The sequence below is a fragment of the Solanum dulcamara genome, chromosome 7, assembly GCF_947179165.1.
Source record: "Solanum dulcamara chromosome 7, daSolDulc1.2, whole genome shotgun sequence".
NCBI lineage: Eukaryota > Viridiplantae > Streptophyta > Magnoliopsida > Solanales > Solanaceae > Solanum > Solanum dulcamara.
The window spans coordinates 74,945,407-74,963,904 of record NC_077243.1 but is presented as its reverse complement, the minus strand read 5'-3'; the positions used below and the strand labels follow the sequence as shown (position 1 = coordinate 74,963,904).

General features: G+C 41.4%; 1 protein-coding gene and 2 long non-coding RNA genes across 3 annotated transcripts; all 3 read right to left on the bottom strand.

Annotated features, from left to right (window-relative positions):
- Positions 1-494: 494 nt before the first annotated feature.
- LOC129894878 (uncharacterized) lies at positions 495-1,142 on the bottom strand. The gene has a single exon (XM_055970488.1). The coding sequence runs from the start codon at positions 1,140-1,142 to the stop codon at positions 495-497; it is 648 nt and encodes a 215-aa protein (XP_055826463.1).
- A 5,922-nt stretch (positions 1,143-7,064) lies between these two features.
- Positions 7,065-9,407, bottom strand: LOC129896971 (uncharacterized). Its single transcript, XR_008768093.1, has 3 exons — positions 9,099-9,407; positions 8,559-8,635; positions 7,065-7,333 (listed from the first exon to the last, which is right to left on the bottom strand). It is a non-coding gene; the product is annotated as an uncharacterized LOC129896971 (long non-coding RNA).
- Positions 9,408-15,715: 6,308 nt separating this feature from the next.
- Positions 15,716-18,058, bottom strand: LOC129896970 (uncharacterized). Its single transcript, XR_008768092.1, has 3 exons — positions 17,750-18,058; positions 17,210-17,286; positions 15,716-15,984 (listed from the first exon to the last, which is right to left on the bottom strand). It is a non-coding gene; the product is annotated as an uncharacterized LOC129896970 (long non-coding RNA).
- Positions 18,059-18,498: the final 440 nt, after the last annotated feature.

The following is an 18,498-nucleotide window of genomic DNA, read 5'->3' as shown; positions in this document are numbered from 1 at the left end:
ATGTCGCGATTGTCCCGCTCTGGTAGAACCATCTCATTCTGGCAGCCCAGCTCTAGTGGAACAAATCCCATTTTGGCGGGTTGCACGAAAATAGAGAGTTCAGAACTTGAGTTCCAAACCCCTATTTCACAACACAACCCCTCCCCATGACGTATTAAATTATATACCTTTCACGCTAAATCTAATTTCAAGAGTTTTACTCGTTCGAATGCGATTTTGTGAAGTCGTAAATGCTCCGTATTGACTTGACTATTAGATTATCCAATCAAATTAAAGATTAGATTCCCCACCATTCACAAGGTCACACTATACCTCACTTGACTCAGAATTCGTTCAAGTTTGACCTAGGCTAAATTTTTTTGAAATTACTATCTGAAGTTTTCTGGCCCCAAAACCTTTTCCATTGGCCTATCCATAACGACGGGTATAAGTCATTACAATAGATACCAATTTATCCATCATTTGTTCCCAAGTGGTCAACTAAAGAAAATAGGCTAAAGTAGAGATAGAGTAGTACCTATTTCGATGATCAACTGAGGATACTTGTCTCGCATGTCCTTCTCAGTCTCCCAAGTGGCTTCTTCTACTGAATGATGTTTCCATTGCACTTTAACCATGTTGAACTCTTTAGTCCTCAACTTCCGGACATCACGATCAAAGATTGAAACTGGCTCTTCCTCATACCAAAGATCCTTGTCTAACAATACCGAATCCCATTTAATGATGAAGTCCCCAGCCCCATGGTACTTTTTCAGCATTGACACATAAAATATCGGATGTACCCTAGACAAGCTAGGTGGTAAGGCCAATCTGTACGCCATCATCCCTACATAGTTAAGAATCTCAAAAGGACTAATATAGCGAGGACTGAGTTTGCCTATTTTACCAAACACCATTACCCCTTTAGTGGGTGACACCTTTAGAAGCACCTTCTCACCAACTTCGAATGTCATATCCCTTACATTACGATCAACATACTCGTTTTGATGATTTTGAGCTACTAGAAGCATAGTTTGGATGCTCTTTACCATATCATGAGTATCCCTCACTAAGTCTACCCCTAATAGATACACTTCTCCAGCTTCAAACCACACTATGGGAGACCTACATTTCCTCCCATAAAGGGCTTCGAATGGTGTCATCTCAATGCTGGAGTGGTAGCTACTGTTGTAGGATAACTCACACAAAGGCAAAAACTTGTTCTAATGTCTCCCAAAGTGGATCACACATGCCCTGAATTGTCATGACTCAACCTACCGAGCAGTGTGGGCATCTACTTTAACACCTAGATAGGTGAATCCTTATAGAAATAACATGCGGAAGTTTAACAATTTCCAAATACCAATCTAAAATATCACGAATACACCATAATTGAAAATTTTAAAACTCTAAGTTTTATTACTAGAAACATACTAACACATCCAAGGATACTAGTATAATCAGGTACAAGATCTTTTAAAGATACAAACTATAAATAAAGTAATGACACATCTTTCATCATAAGGAATGAAGAGTATAAGCTATTGGAGATGATAGCCACACAATGCTTATCTCATGGAACCCATACCCAAACTATTAGTATGTCGGTGTGACACCTAATCCAATATTTAGTATGTGTTGGAACGTGATAGAAGATTCAATATATGTGGTGGAACATGACACTCAATCCAATATATGTATCAAAATGTGACACTCGATCCAATATACATGTCGGAACTCGATATCTAGAGGTGTGTATCGGTTGGTTCGATTTGGTTTAAAGTATTATCAGTTTGATTTACTATTTCTAAATAAGCTAAACCAACAACCAAACCAATATGATGTTTGTTATCGATTTTTGGTTTATCAGTTTTGGTCTTTAACAGTTCGATTTTCAGTTTAACCAATAAGAAAATGGTTTTTAAAAAAATGTATGATTTTGGAGCCGCAACAACTTGCAAATCCTTATCATTGAACCTAAAGCGGCAAAGCCTAAAGGGCAAATACTAAAATATTCAATACTAAATAGTATGATATAATGATTAATTGATTATATATTTATATGAATATTTTTTGTTTGATATTTGTGTATGAGTAAAAATTTAAAATTAAATTAGTAAAAATTATTATAGTTTTAATGGGCTATCGATTTATCTAATAACCCAATATTGTAAAATTCATACCGAATCGATAATCTAATAATTATTTTTTATAAAATCATTAAATAATCGTTACTCAATAACCCAATAGCAATAAATCAATAACACTTTTTTTGGTTTGGTTTATTGATTAGTTTGGTTTTTTGCACACCCCTAGCGACACCTGATCCAATATCACAATCACAATGTATAATCAAAGTCTATAACGAATAGTTCACATACTTTCACAATCAAGTAATCAGGCTCATTGCGTGTAATTGTTCACAATTATTCATTTTATTAGTTTTATTTCATCTTATTACATGAACACGCATTACGCAACCATTTCACATGGAACTGTCACTACGAACACACACACACACATATATATATATATCCTATATTTATATGGATCAATAGCCCCATACGGAACCCCCTTGAGTGTCACAAGTCTCAGGATCTCACTCTAACCCAGCAATTTCCTTACACATTAACTTTATAAGGACCATCAACCATATCAACAAGCAGTATTAAGGTTAACAATCAAGAATTAGACTATCATCACTAGTCACAGCATAATCATAACTCACATAGTACATTCCTACCATAAATAGCAATAACAACACATTAAGCCATCCAGACTCCGTTCTGAAGGCCTAAACATAAAACCTCTCGTCAATCTATGATATATTATGCAATGGGAACATATTTATAATTACTCAATTGGGAAACCTAGCCTACTTGGGTGTCAAGCAACTACTGCAGAAGTCTAATCGTGAACTTTGACTCCTTTAGTGAAACTTTAGCTTGTTCTTGGTCTAAAATAATAGTATAATACAAAATCAATCACAAATGGCCTAAATATTTTTAGATTATATGCAAATCCCAAATCCTAGGTCAAACCCATGATTTTTCCACCAAAACTAGGATTTTTCTATCATTAGTTTCAAGCCAAAAGCCTCCTTCAATGATCATCCACCAACAATTACGGGTTTTAGGAATTGAATTACAAGTTTAGGGAGTAAATTAGTTACCTTTAGCACAAATTGAAGTGAAAATCAATAGAAAATTGTCTTAGATCGCTTCTGGTCTTTTAAGAACGAAGTGGGAATAAAAATAAACCATTCTGGGTTTTTTTCGACTTTAAATTCCTTCTGTCTCACCACAATGAGATAATCCCACTCTTGCGGTCTCGCCATAGCCGCCTCAACACAGACAATGCTTGGTAAAAATGGCATAACTTTTTACTCTGAACTTCAAATAAGGTAAATTTGGTGGCGTTGGAAAGAAGACTTATAGACATTTAATTTGATAGTTATTGGTCATCTAATTCATTATAGGATGAGAGATATGGTCGTTTGAAGTTGATCCTAGTTTGAACTCAAGTCCAAAAGTAAATCGGAGAGACACTTTCAACTCAACTTTGAGATAGGATTATAGAACGACCTTAATTCACAACTAATGCACTTGTATATCAAGGAATTGATCCTAGTCTTATGATGAAAGAGATTCGTATATCTTTACCACATATATTTTTAGTATCGATGGGCTAGATCGTTATAATAGATACCAATTTACCCCTCTTTCATCTCTGAATGACAAGATTTAGGAGAGGGCACGAGCCGATCTAAGTGTTTTCCGATATCAATGATGAACACCACTACAACTTAGGGAAAGGATCACATCCCAGACTAACCCCTTTACATCAAACACTACATCCAGAGTTTTACAAATCCGAAATACAGTCTGACAGTTTCTATGGGATACTACATCCCTCACATATCATGATAACACCCTAAATTTTTCTCAAACACTACACCTTTAGACACCAAATATCTCTAAACTACCAAATTCATAAGGTTTATTGAATTTTACACTAACTGAAACCTTGTCAACTCTCATATTAGGGGAAATTTTACCCAGGTGCTTACACCTTAACCAACGCTATAACAAGAACATCATCCCCACTCTAAGAGCAGTAACCACAAGGTATCTCACGAATTGAACACACGAATTAATAGACCACAATTAAGTTTATAAGGATGCTCATTTACAATCAATAATTGAGCATCAATCACATTTGCCGGTAAAGATCTCGGCATCACACTTTGTTGACATCCAATTTTGACCCTCCACAACGCAAATTAGCTATCGAGTTTTTTGAATTTTGAACATTTTTGAAATATTTGGATTTTATATAAACAAAGACATTTTCATGTTATTCTTAACTATTTTATCTTTTTATATATTTTAATATAATATATATATTTCTATATACCTATATCTTTGATTACTATTTATGTAGTTATTCAAAAATCATCTCAAAAAGATTTTATTTTTAACTAAATACAATGTTAGTTAGGTTAGTTTAATTATAATTTGTATTTTTAAATTTTTTTGTTTTTTCTAAAAAATAACAATAATAAATTTCCCAATCTCCACATCGAAAATCCTTGAGGAATTTGGGGTTTTTGAAGTCTATATAAAGGCTCATACTCTTATTAAAAAGAGGAAAGAAGTGGAAAGTTGTTTTAGCTACCCCAAAATTAAAAATTTTCTTAATTTGGCTAGAATTTTGGACTCTTGTCCCCAGCCTAAAAGTTGTGAAAATTTCTAGATTTCAATCTATATTTTTTCTTCAAGAAAAATAGGAGATTGAAGTCAAAATTTATGACACTTTCACAATCATTGATCCATCCACCTCGTTACAGTGGACAAACATCGAGTCATCTACCTTATTACAGTGGACAATCACTCAACTCATCCAAGAGGATGACATTTGCATTTTCATTTGTCAAGAGGGTCGTTTTATTTTCATTGCATTTTCAAGAGGGTCATGCATCATTCAAATCATCCAAGAGGATGACATTGTATATTATTGCCAAGAGGACCATTTCATTTTCATTGCATTACTAAGAGGGTTATGCATCATTCGAATCATCCAAGAGGATGACATTGCATATTCATTGCTAAGAGGACCATTTCATTTTCATTGCATTACCAAGAGGGTCATACATCATTCAAATCATTCAAGAGAATGACATTGCATATTATTGCTAAGAGGGTCGTTTTATTTTTATTGCATTACCAAGAGGGTCATGCATCATTCAAATCATCCAAGCGGATGACATTGAATATTCATTGCCAAGAGGGTCATGCATCATTCAAATCATCCAAGCGGATGACATTGAATATTCATTGCCAAGAGGGCCATTTCATTTTCATTGCATTACCAAGAGCGTCATGCATCATTCAAATTATCTAAGAGAATGACATTACATATTCATTACCAAGAGGGCTGTTTCATTTTCATTACATTAACAAGAGTGTCATACATCATTCGAATCATCCAAGAGGATGACATTGCATATTATTTCCAAGAGGGCCATTTTATTTTTATTGTATTACCAAAAGGGTCATGCATCATTCAAATCATCAAAGAGGATGACATTGCATATTATTTCCAAGAGGGCCATTTTATTTTTATTGTATTACCAAAAGGGTCATGCATCATTCAAATCATCAAAGAGGATGACATTGCATATTCATTACCAAGACGACCATTTCATTTTCATTGCATTACCAAAAGGGTCATGCATCATTCAAATCATCCAAGAAGATGACATTGCATATTCATTGTCAAGAGGGCCATTTTATTTTCATTACATTACCAAGAGGGTCATGCATCATTCGAATCATCCAAGAGGATGACATTGCATATTCATTGCCAAGAGGACTATTTTATTTTTATTGCATTACCAAGAGGCTCATGCACCATTCAAATCATCTAAGAGGATGACATTGCATATTATTGCCAAGAAGGTCATTCATATTATATTACCGAAAGTGGTAATAATTTTGCCGAGAGGGCCATCATCATATCATTGCTGAGAGGAACATTCATATTATATTACCGAAATTGGTAATATCATTGCCAAAAAGGTCATTATCATATCATTGTCGAGAGGGCCATTATCATTTATTTGCCGAGACGACCATTTCATTATATTGCATTGCCAAGAGGGTCATGTATCATTCAAATCATCCAAAAGGATGATAATTGCATATTTATTTGCCGAGAGGACCATTTCATTACACTGCATTGCCAACAGGGCTATTTCATTATCATATCATTGCCGAGAGGGCGATTCATTACATTGCATTGCCAAAAGGGTCGTGTATCATTCAAATCATTTAAAAGGATGACATTTGCATAATTATTTGCCAAGAGGGTCATTGTATATCGATCTCATCAAAAAGAAACATCAACATTTTCAAGCGATATAAACGCCTGAAGGGCATATGTAAGGTGCATCAAATATCAGAGAAGATTTGAAGTAAAACTTACAAATGGATCATTATCCTACCAATGGAGCAACATATATCCTACTGATGGATCACCTTCATTCGTCTTATCGATGGACATGTAACATCATCCTACCAATGGATCATCATTCGTCTTATCGATGGACCAATATATCCTACCAATGGTTCTTCATTCGTCCTATCGATGAGAACGCATTTGTATCCTACCAATGGATCTTCGTTCGTCCTACCAATGGACATACAATTATTTTTTCGAGTATCCTATTAATGGACCACCATCCTACCGATAGAGCAGCATTATCCTACAGATGGAGCATTTTTATTCATCCTACCGATGGACATGTATTTATTTTATCAAGTATCCTATCAATGGATTATCATCCTACCGATCCAGCAGCATTATCCTACTAATGGATCAATGGAGATTTTCAATATGCAAAGAAGATGAAAGAAAGTGCGAACGACATTGTCACGACCCAATTTCGTAGGTCATGATGGCACCTACTATAACCCTCTAGTAGGTAAGCCAACCTGTTAACCCGGAACTTCAAGTAATGTGTTTGAAGGCAAAAACTATATAAGAGCATTGAAATATAAAAGTAAACAGAATGAATAAGCGGAAGTAAACCAAAACATGTTTTAAACAACTAAAGATCCCTCCCAGAACCTGGAAGTCACAAGTACAGAGCTGCTACAAAATAAAATACGAGTACAAGTCCCGAAAGTGGACCAAAAAGATATAAAACAACTGGCTAGTCTCAGAAGGCAAAAGACGGGTCATCCATGCTGAAGGAGACAAGAATGATCTAAAAACGCCAAGTACTCACCCTAGTCTCCGAAGTTGACTGCAACAGGCTCGATTTATCCACGGCGATAGCTGGTGCTCGGTCCTGCATCACGAAAGTAGATGCAGAGTGTAGTATGAGTACCAAGACAACAGGTACCCAGTAGGCATCATAGGCCGACTGAGCAGAAAAGGTAAAAACAATATGAAAAAGAAGAATAGCCTAAATAGGAGTCAACATAAGCATCAAAAGGAAAAAAAATACTACCTATGAAAACTACAGGTAACTATACCCAACTGAGCCCCCCATAAGCCCAACCGGGACACTCGTGCGCAAGTTAAATAAAAACTCGGACGAACCCCCATAAGCCCGCCGAGTACACAGAATAGCTACAACTACCAAGGCTAGGAACCAAGAATCTGCGATGTTAGGAGCCGAAGTATTATATCATTTCCAAACCCAGAATCTCTAAGAGTCAATCGATCTAGTGGTGACTTAGGGGTCGAGGCTGGGACTGGGACCCAGAGGCTCACCCGAATATTCAAAGTGGTCAAGGCCAGGACTGGGTACCCGGATGCTTGCCATAATATATAAGTACGGTCGAGGCCGGGACTGGGTACCCGGATGCTCGTCGTAACACATCGATATGATCGAGGCCAGGACTGGATACCAAGATGCTCGTCATACTACCAAGTCGACGGAGGCCGGGGCTGGGTACCCGGATGCTCCTCGATAATTCAGAATGGAGGCCGGGACTGGGTACCCGGATACTCACAGATATTTTATCTTATGGTGCCGAATATTCTCCTTTCCAACTAAACAATAATAGTACCGAGAATCTCCTTTCCAATGAGTCAACCAATATGCCGCCAAAACTAAAACCGGAGCCAAAGTCAATGATCACGAAATCTAGTGCTGCCGACGCCTCACAAAAGTCATGATTATATCGAGTTATGGATGATGGTATTTTTAAGAGCAAGAGTAACGCCTAGCTAAGGCCAAACTACTAGGCACTAGCCCGCTACACCATTCTACAAGGATCTAAGTCTACCGGAGCGACGCCGGGACATCTAAAGCAAGTTTACATCCTATACTAAGGCCAACATACCCCACTGTATTAATAACATGCTCATTCAACTCTACTTATAAAACTTAACAAATAACGACAAGATACACATGCTTCTAAATATCCGAAAACCCGATAATAAGCCTAAAGCATAATTTCTAACGCCTAAGATATACAATCAAACTACCCAACCCAAATTCCAACTATTTCAACATGCTTTCACACATTTCGGCTCAATCTAAAGAAAGGTAAACCGTAGCCTACCTGTAGGCCAAACACGCGGGCTCCAAATCACTGTGCTGGAGCTTTTCCCTTTCGAACGGCCTCGGAACGCTGCCAAGCTGTCAAAAATAGAACCACAACGTCGATACGGTCGTTTAGACACTAATTTCATAATTTTTGGAAATGGACCAATTTTGGGGTCGAAAACGGGAATTGTGGGGCCCACATACGAAATTCCAGATTTGACCCCCAAAACAGGTTCTACACGTCACCCCAAGCACACAAATCAGATTTATAACATAATTCGGGGTGGGAAATTACGTAAGACGATCAAAAATCAATTCCCACATTTTTAAACTAAGAAAACGATATAAGGCAGCCTCCTTACACGTCGATTTCTCAAAAACGAAATACTGTCAATCAAAACAAATTATACCATGACGTTCCTTGCGAAAAACCCCACAATCTAGCCTCAAGAATCACTCAAAACGGAGTTATATTGACCAAGATACACTCTTTCAATTTTCAACAAAATTTCATTCCGAAAATGACTAAATCTGCTGCTTAAAATCAATTTATTACCTCGAACGACGTGCCAAAAATAGATTCTGAAACTTCCACGATGTTCTCCTTAAATTTCCACGCAAGATAGCCTCTGGAATCACCCAAATCGGATTTATATTGGTCAAGATATAACTTGTCAAAGTTCTTCAAAAATCCATTCCGAAAATGGATACTGCTGCAAATAAAATCACGATTTTTACCAGAATCGAATACTCCAAATCAGTTTTCAGTTTCTCCAATGCATTCTCCACGAAAAACCTCACAATTTTGCCTTTTGAATCACCCAATTTGGAGCTCTAGAACTCAAGAAATGAGGGTTCAAAGTTGAGGAGAAAATCTGAAAAATTTTCTGCACTATTGCTGCAGATTTTCTAGTTTAGCCACAATTTAAAGTCTCCGAACGAACCTTCGGAATTCGTTCGGAATCAGATAAAAATAAACCAAATATGCTACTCCACTAAATTCGACATTCCGGACTCAATGGCGCATTCAGAATTTCCATACGAGATCATTTTAATAAAAAGTGGGCCCCACACCCAAAAGTCATTTTCCACAACGGGTCTCGATATTAGCTCGGGAGCCTCGGGAAGCGAACGAAAGGTCGTTCCTGACCAAAATTGACATTCCGGAACTAACCGCACTGTCAGAATTTTTATTCGAGCGCATTTTCCAAGAATGTTGACCAAAGTCAACTATAGGCTAAGTTTCAAAGTCAAAAGCGCCAAATAGCCCCAAACTCGTATCAATTGACTCGATAGTCATTCCAACAGTGCTACTAGCCTAATTTGGTCATTCCGAAGCTGATGGAACCATCAGAATTTGAATTCGAAATTTCGTTAGCCCAAAACTCAAAAAGTCGCAACTATACTAACTTAGGCCTTTAAAATACCAAAATGGACTCGGGACCTCTAAAAATTCAACCAATACTTATTCTAGACCAAAACCCATCTCCTGAATCCAACGGAGTTGTCGGAATTCTATTCCGAGCATCGGAACTTCAAAAGTTGACCAAAGTCAAACCTTGGCTTAAAGTTCCTCAAATTCTCAACTCAAGGCCTCAAATCTTCGTTACAGCTCCAAAACTGATTCCGTAAAGTCTCCTAAGCCTATTTCGATAATTCGGAGCTGCTGGAATCGACGGAATTCCATTCTGAGACCCGTAGCTCCAATTGACCCCAAATACCACTTTTTAACACTTAAAGCTTATGAAACTCAAAATTTCCAAAGACTTAACTTTTCATAGGATTTTCTAAAAATTAACATCCGGTAACAATTAGAAATGACTCGGGGCATCTAAAGGGATGGGTAAAATGGTCATTTTACAAAAATTTCAAAAAAATGACCTTGAGGGTCATTACAATATCCACTACTAAAAGAACTTTCGTCCGCGAAAGTAAGGGCAAGAGTATACCTGGAGGGTCCAATAAGTTGGGGAATTGCTCCCGCATCTCTTGTTCGGTCTCCCATGTAGCCTCCTCGATCGGACGATGGCGCCACTGGACCTTAATCACAGGGATGGACTTAGAACGAAGATGGCGAACATCTCTGGCTAGAATAGCAACTGGCTCCTCAACAAAAGTCAGGCGATCATCCAACTCAACAGAGTCATACTGAAGCACATGAGACTCATCTGGAATGTACCGGCGCAACATAGAAACGTGAAAAACAGGGTGTATAGCTGAAAATACTGGTGGCAAAGCCAACTCATAAGCAACCTCTCCAACTCTCCTCAGAATCTCAAATGGCCCGATATACCTAGGGCTAAGCTTACCCCGCCTGCCGAATCTCATCACGCCCTTCAAGGGCGACACCCGCAAGAACACCTGATCTCCTACCTCGAAGCGCAAGGGCCGATGCCTGCGATCAGCATAACTCTGGTGCCTACTCTGAGCTGTCCTTAACCTATCCTGAATAACCCAAACTTTGGCTATGGCATCCTGAAGTAAATCGGTACTGTGCGGCCTAGGCTCTGAAGACTCAAACCAACCAACCGGAGTACGACAACGCCTACCATATAAGGCTTCAAACGGGGCCATCTGAATGCTAGAGTGGTAGCTGTTGTTGTACGCAAACTCTGCCAAAGCTAAGTACTGCTCCCAATGACCCTTGAACTCTAATACATAAGCTCGCAACATATCCTCCAGAACCTGAATAGTACGCTCTGACTGACCGTCGGTTTGTGGATGAAATGCCGTACTAAGATCAACCCGGGTGCCCAACTCTCTCTGAAAGGCCCTCCAAAAATTGGAAGTAAATTGAGATCCCCTATCTGATATAATGGATATCGGTACCCCGTGCAGACGGACCACCTCCTGAATATAGATTTGAGCTAGACGATCTGCAGTAAAAGTGGACCATACTGGTAAGAAATGCGCTGACTTGGTCAATCGATCAACGATGACCCAAATACCATCATTACCCCTGGATGATCGAGGCAATTCCATCACGAAGTCCATGGTAATTCGTTCCCATTTCCACTCGGGAATGGGTAATCTCTGAAAGACTCCACCAGGCCTTTGATGCTCCGCCTTAACCTGCTGGCAACTTAAACAATGGGATACATACTCAGCTATATCTCTCTTCATACCGCTCCACCAGTAATGTTGTCTCAAATCTCGATACATCTTCACGGTGCCTGGATGGATAGAATATTTAGAATCGTGGGCCTCGTGAAGGATCAACTGAATGAAGTCTCCAACTCTGGGAACACAAAGGCGACCATCGAACCGTAGTATGTCATCCGAATCTATAGAAGCCTGGCCACCCTCGCCTCGTAATACTAACTCTCGAAGCTTTACCAATTCTCCATCCTCAAACTGTCGACCACGAATCTGGTCCAATAAAGACGATCGTGCTCCCACAAAAGCCAAAATCGGTCCGGAATCTAAGATTTCCAACCTGACCATCCGATTAGCCAAATACTGGATGTCCAAGGCTAAGGGTCGCTTTGCAGCAGACAAGTAAGCTAAACTACCCATACTCTCCGTCTTCCGGCTCAAGGCATCCGCTACTACATTTGCCTTGCCCGGGTGGTAAAGAATAGAGATATCATAATCGGCTAGTAGCTCAATCCAACGCCGCTGTCTAGAATTAAGATCTTTTTGACTCATAATGTACTGTAAGCTACGGTGATCTGTATATATCTCGCAATGGACTCCATATAAGTAGTGCCTCCATATCTTGAGCGCGAAAACTACCGCCGCTAGTTCCAAGTCATGGGTGGGGTAGTTGCGCTCGTGCACTTTCAACTGTCTGGAAGCATAAGCAATAACCCGGCCATGCTGCATTAGTACACACCCAAGACCTACACCAGAAGCATCACAATATATCGAAAAGATCTCTCCCTCAACTGGTAGAGTCAGAACAGGAGTGGTGGTAAGCAAATCCTTAAGCTTTCGAAAGCTCGACTCACACTCCTCGGACCACACAAAGGGAACATCCTGGCGGGTCAAACGGGTCAATGGGGCTGCAATGGTAGAGAAACCCTCAATGAATCGTCTATAATACCCAGCCAATCCAACAAAACTCCGAATCTCCGTAACAGATGTGGGCCTAGCCCAACCACGAATAGCCTCAATCTTCGCTGGATCCACTCTGATACCCTCTCTGGACACCACATGTCCCAGAAATGCCACAGACTCCAACCAAAACTCGCATTTTGAGAATTTAGCATAAAGCTGTTGATCTCTCAAAGTCTGGAGCACAACCCTCAAGTGTTGCTCGTGCTCCTTCCTACTCCTTGAGTATACCAGTATGTCATCAATGAATACAATCACGAAGGAGTCAATATAAGGTCTGAATACTCGAGTCATAAGGTCCATAAAAGCTGCGGGGGCATTAGTAAGCCCAAACGACATCACAAGAAACTCATAGTGGCCATAGCGAGTGCGAAAAGCAGTCTTAGGAATGTCAGCTGCTCTAATCTGCAACTGATGGTAGCCAGACCTCAAGTCAATCTTAGAAAACATGATCGCACCCTGAAGCTGATCAAATAGATCATCGATACGGGGCATGGGGTAACGGTTTTTCACCGTCACCTTATTCAACTGCCTGTAATCAACACACATCCGCATAGTCCCATCCTTCTTCTTAACAAATAAGACAGGCGCACCCCACGGCGACACACTCGGGCGAATAAATCCCTTACCTAGAAGATCCTCAAGCTGCACGCTGAGCTCCTTGAGCTCTGCAGGGGCCATACGATAAGGTGGTATAGAAATAGGCTTAGTTCCTGGCTCCAAATCTATGGCAAAGTCAATATCTCTCTCTGGGGGTAGACCAGGTAGGTCAGTAGGGAAAACATCAGTATACTCCCTAACCACAGGAACTGAATTAATAGTAGGGGCCTTGCTGGATACATCACGGACATAAGCTAAGTATGCTAAGCACCCGGATGTAATTAGCCGTCGGGCCCGCATAAAGGATATGATACCAGTCGGTGAGCGACTATAAACACCCTGCCACAAGACCGGGGGAATACCAGGCATGGCTAATGTAACGGTCTTGGCATAACAGTCCAAAACCGCATGATGAGGGGATAGCCAATCCATGCCCAGAATAACATCGAAGTCCAGCATATCAAGTAAAATAAGATCTGCCCGAGTCTCATGCCCCTGAATAATCACCACACAGGATCTACAAACCTGATCCACTACTAAAGAATCCCCTACCGGGGTCGAAACATGTAATGGGACCTCAAGTGACTCATAAGGAATACCCAAACGTGGAGCAAAATATATAGACACATAGGAATACGTGGAACCTGGATCTAATAAAGCTGAAGCAGTCTGCTGACAAATAAGGATAGTACCTGTGATAACATCATCTGATGCCTCAGCCTCTGCCCTCGCCGGAGCAGCATAGAAGTGGCCCTGTCGGCCTCCCCCACGAACATTCACCCTACCACCTGACCTGCCTCCTCGGGAACCTCCCCGAATACCCTGCTGACCATCGCCACGGCCGTGACCCCGATCTATACCTCCTGGAGGAGGTGGTACTACTGCCAACGGTCTAGCCCGGCCGGGACACTCCCTAGCCCAGTGCTCTAGTGAGCCACAATCGAAACATCCTGAAGCTGAGCGACCCGTGATAACTCGTCCGCGGTAGGAAGAAAGTGGACTCAATCCCCTCAAGCTCTGCCCTGCGATGGAACCCCCCGAACGGGGCTGACTACTCTCAACTGCTGGTAGAGCGGCCTGAATCGGCCGGCTGGATTGACCCTGCTGGTACCTATCCTGCTGAAACCGCTGGCGGGGCCTGTCATAACTATCATGGCCTCTAGAATGTGACCCACTGAAGCTACCCTGATGCCTGGGTCTCTTATCGCTTCCCCCTTGGGCCTGGCGATGAATAATTTCGATCGTGCGGGCATGATCCACCACATCCAGAAAAGAGCGGCCCGCAGAAACAAGGTGCTCGGTCCCCAATCTCAGGTAAGGTCTTAATCCACGCACAAAACATCGTACCCGCTCCTCCTCAGTAGGTAGAATCATAGTGGCATGTCGGGAAAGCTGATGAAATCTAGCCTCGTACTCTGCAATCGTCATGTGGCCCTACTCCAACCGAGTAAACTGATCCCGAAGTCGGTCCCGAACACTCCTAGGGATGTATCGAGCTAAGTAAGCCTCTGAGAACTGGGCCCATGTCAATGGTGGTGACCCAGCTGGTCTGGACTGCAAATAAGAGCGCCACCACTGTCTGGCTGCCCCTCTAAACTGGTGAGCAGTGAAGTCGGCGCCTCTGGACTCCACAAGACCCAAGGAATGGAGCTGCTCTTGACAGGTAGTCAAGAACTCCATGGCATCCTCGCCAGTGGCTCCAGAAAATATCGGGGGCGATAGCCTCTGAAATATCCCTAACATCTTCTGATCCTGTAATGACATCATACCCTTTGGAATTGCTGGCGGGGGTGCAACAACTGGTGGAGGCAGTTGAACCTCAGGTACTGGCTGAACAAGCGGATCCCGCGGTGCTAGTATGCCTGATACTGGGGTCGGGGCCTGTGGTACAACTCCAATAGCCGTGAGGAGCTGCACAATCGCTGCCTGTAGTGCAGGGGTCATAACTGGTGCAGCTGGAGGCTGTGCTGGTGGTGGTGGTCCCTCTGGCTGAGTAGGAATAGGAGCGTCCTGATGATCCTCTACCAGCTCTGGCTCTATCTCTGGGTTGGGAGCTGGTGCTGCTCTCCTACCTGTCCCACGAGGACGACCTCTAGGCATGCCGGGCCTTGGTGCGTTATCATTATCGGTGGTACCGCGCGTACGAACCATTCCTGTGAAAGAGTGAGTGGAACAAATGAGATTTCACAGAATCAATAAGACACAACACTGCACGAAATGATACAACATAGAGAATGTTCCTAATGACATCCTGTAGCCTCCCGAAGATAAGTTACGGACGTCTCCGCACCTATCCGCGAGACTCTACTAGACGTTAGCTCTGTACAAGTGAGACCAACGAACCTAGGGCTCTGATACCAACTTGTCACGACCCAATTTCGTAGGTCATGATGGCACCTACTATAACCCTCTAGTAGGTAAGCCAACCTGTTAACCCGGAACTTCAAGTAATGTGTTTGAAGGCAAAAACTATATAAGAGCATTGAAATATAAAAGTAAACAGAATGAATAAGCGGAAGTAAACCAAAACATGTTTTAAACAACTAAAGATCCCTCCCAGAACCTGGAAGTCACAAGTACAGAGCTGCTACAAAATAAAATACGAGTACAAGTCCCGAAAGTGGACCAAAAAGATATAAAACAACTGGCTAGTCTCAGAAGGCAAAAGACGGGTCATCCATGCTGAAGGAGACAAGAATGATCTAAAAACGCCAAGTACTCACCCTAGTCTCCGAAGTTGACTGCAACAGGCTCGATTTATCCACGGCGATAGCTGGTGCTCGGTCCTGCATCACGAAAGTAGATGCAGAGTGTAGTATGAGTACCAAGACAACAGGTACCCAGTAGGCATCATAGGCCGACTGAGCAGAAAAGGTAAAAACAATATGAAAAAGAAGAATAGCCTAAATAGGAGTCAACATAAGCATCAAAAGGAAAAAAAATACTACCTATGAAAACTACAGGTAACTATACCCAACTGAGCCCCCCATAAGCCCAACCGGGACACTCGTGCGCAAGTTAAATAAAAACTCGGACGAACCCCCATAAGCCCGCCGAGTACACAGAATAGCTACAACTACCAAGGCTAGGAACCAAGAATCTGCGATGTTAGGAGCCGAAGTATTATATCATTTCCAAACCCAGAATCTCTAAGAGTCAATCGATCTAGTGGTGACTTAGGGGTCGAGGCTGGGACTGGGACCCAGAGGCTCACCCGAATATTCAAAGTGGTCAAGGCCAGGACTGGGTACCCGGATGCTTGCCATAATATATAAGTACGGTCGAGGCCGGGACTGGGTACCCGGATGCTCGTCGTAACACATCGATATGATCGAGGCCAGGACTGGATACCAAGATGCTCGTCATACTACCAAGTCGACGGAGGCCGGGGCTGGGTACCCGGATGCTCCTCGATAATTCAGAATGGAGGCCGGGACTGGGTACCCGGATACTCACAGATATTTTATCTTATGGTGCCGAATATTCTCCTTTCCAACTAAACAATAATAGTACCGAGAATCTCCTTTCCAATGAGTCAACCAATATGCCGCCAAAACTAAAACCGGAGCCAAAGTCAATGATCACGAAATCTAGTGCTGCCGACGCCTCACAAAAGTCATGATTATATCGAGTTATGGATGATGGTATTTTTAAGAGCAAGAGTAACGCCTAGCTAAGGCCAAACTACTAGGCACTAGCCCGCTACACCATTCTACAAGGATCTAAGTCTACCGGAGCGACGCCGGGACATCTAAAGCAAGTTTACATCCTATACTAAGGCCAACATACCCCACTGTATTAATAACATGCTCATTCAACTCTACTTATAAAACTTAACAAATAACGACAAGATACACATGCTTCTAAATATCCGAAAACCCGATAATAAGCCTAAAGCATAATTTCTAACGCCTAAGATATACAATCAAACTACCCAACCCAAATTCCAACTATTTCAACATGCTTTCACACATTTCGGCTCAATCTAAAGAAAGGTAAACCGTAGCCTACCTGTAGGCCAAACACGCGGGCTCCAAATCACTGTGCTGGAGCTTTTCCCTTTCGAACGGCCTCGGAACGCTGCCAAGCTGTCAAAAATAGAACCACAACGTCGATACGGTCGTTTAGACACTAATTTCATAATTTTTGGAAATGGACCAATTTTGGGGTCGAAAACGGGAATTGTGGGGCCCACATACGAAATTCCAGATTTGACCCCCAAAACAGGTTCTACACGTCACCCCAAACACACAAATCAGATTTATAACATAATTCGGGGTGGGAAATTACGTAAGACGATCAAAAATCAATTCCCACATTTTTAAACTAAGAAAACGATATAAGGCAGCCTCCTTACACGTCGATTTCTCAAAAACGAAATACTGTCAATCAAAACAAATTATACCATGACGTTCCTTGCGAAAAACCCCACAATCTAGCCTCAAGAATCACTCAAAACGGAGTTATATTGACCAAGATACACTCTTTCAATTTTCAACAAAATTTCATTCCGAAAATGACTAAATCTGCTGCTTAAAATCAATTTATTACCTCGAACGACGTGCCAAAAATAGATTCTGAAACTTCCACGATGTTCTCCTTAAATTTCCACGCAAGATAGCCTCTGGAATCACCCAAATCGGATTTATATTGGTCAAGATATAACTTGTCAAAGTTCTTCAAAAATCCATTCCGAAAATGGATACTGCTGCAAATAAAATCACGATTTTTACCAGAATCGAATACTCCAAATCAGTTTTCAGTTTCTCCAATGCATTCTCCACGAAAAACCTCACAATTTTGCCTTTTGAATCACCCAATTTGGAGCTCTAGAACTCAAGAAATGAGGGTTCAAAGTTGAGGAGAAAATCTGAAAAATTTTCTGCACTATTGCTGCAGATTTTCTGGTTTAGCCACAATTTAAAGTCTCCGAACGAACCTTCGGAATTCGTTCGGAATCAGATAAAAATAAACCAAATATGCTACTCCACTAAATTCGACATTCCGGACTCAATGGCGCATTCAGAATTTCCATACGAGATCATTTTAATAAAAAGTGGGCCCCACACCCAAAAGTCATTTTCCACAACGGGTCTCGATATTAGCTCGGGAGCCTCGGGAAGCGAACGAAAGGTCGTTCCTGACCAAAATTGACATTCCGGAACTAACCGCACTGTCAGAATTTTTATTCGAGCGCATTTTCCAAGAATGTTGACCAAAGTCAACTATAGGCTAAGTTTCAAAGTCAAAAGCGCCAAATAGCCCCAAACTCGTATCAATTGACTCGATAGTCATTCCAA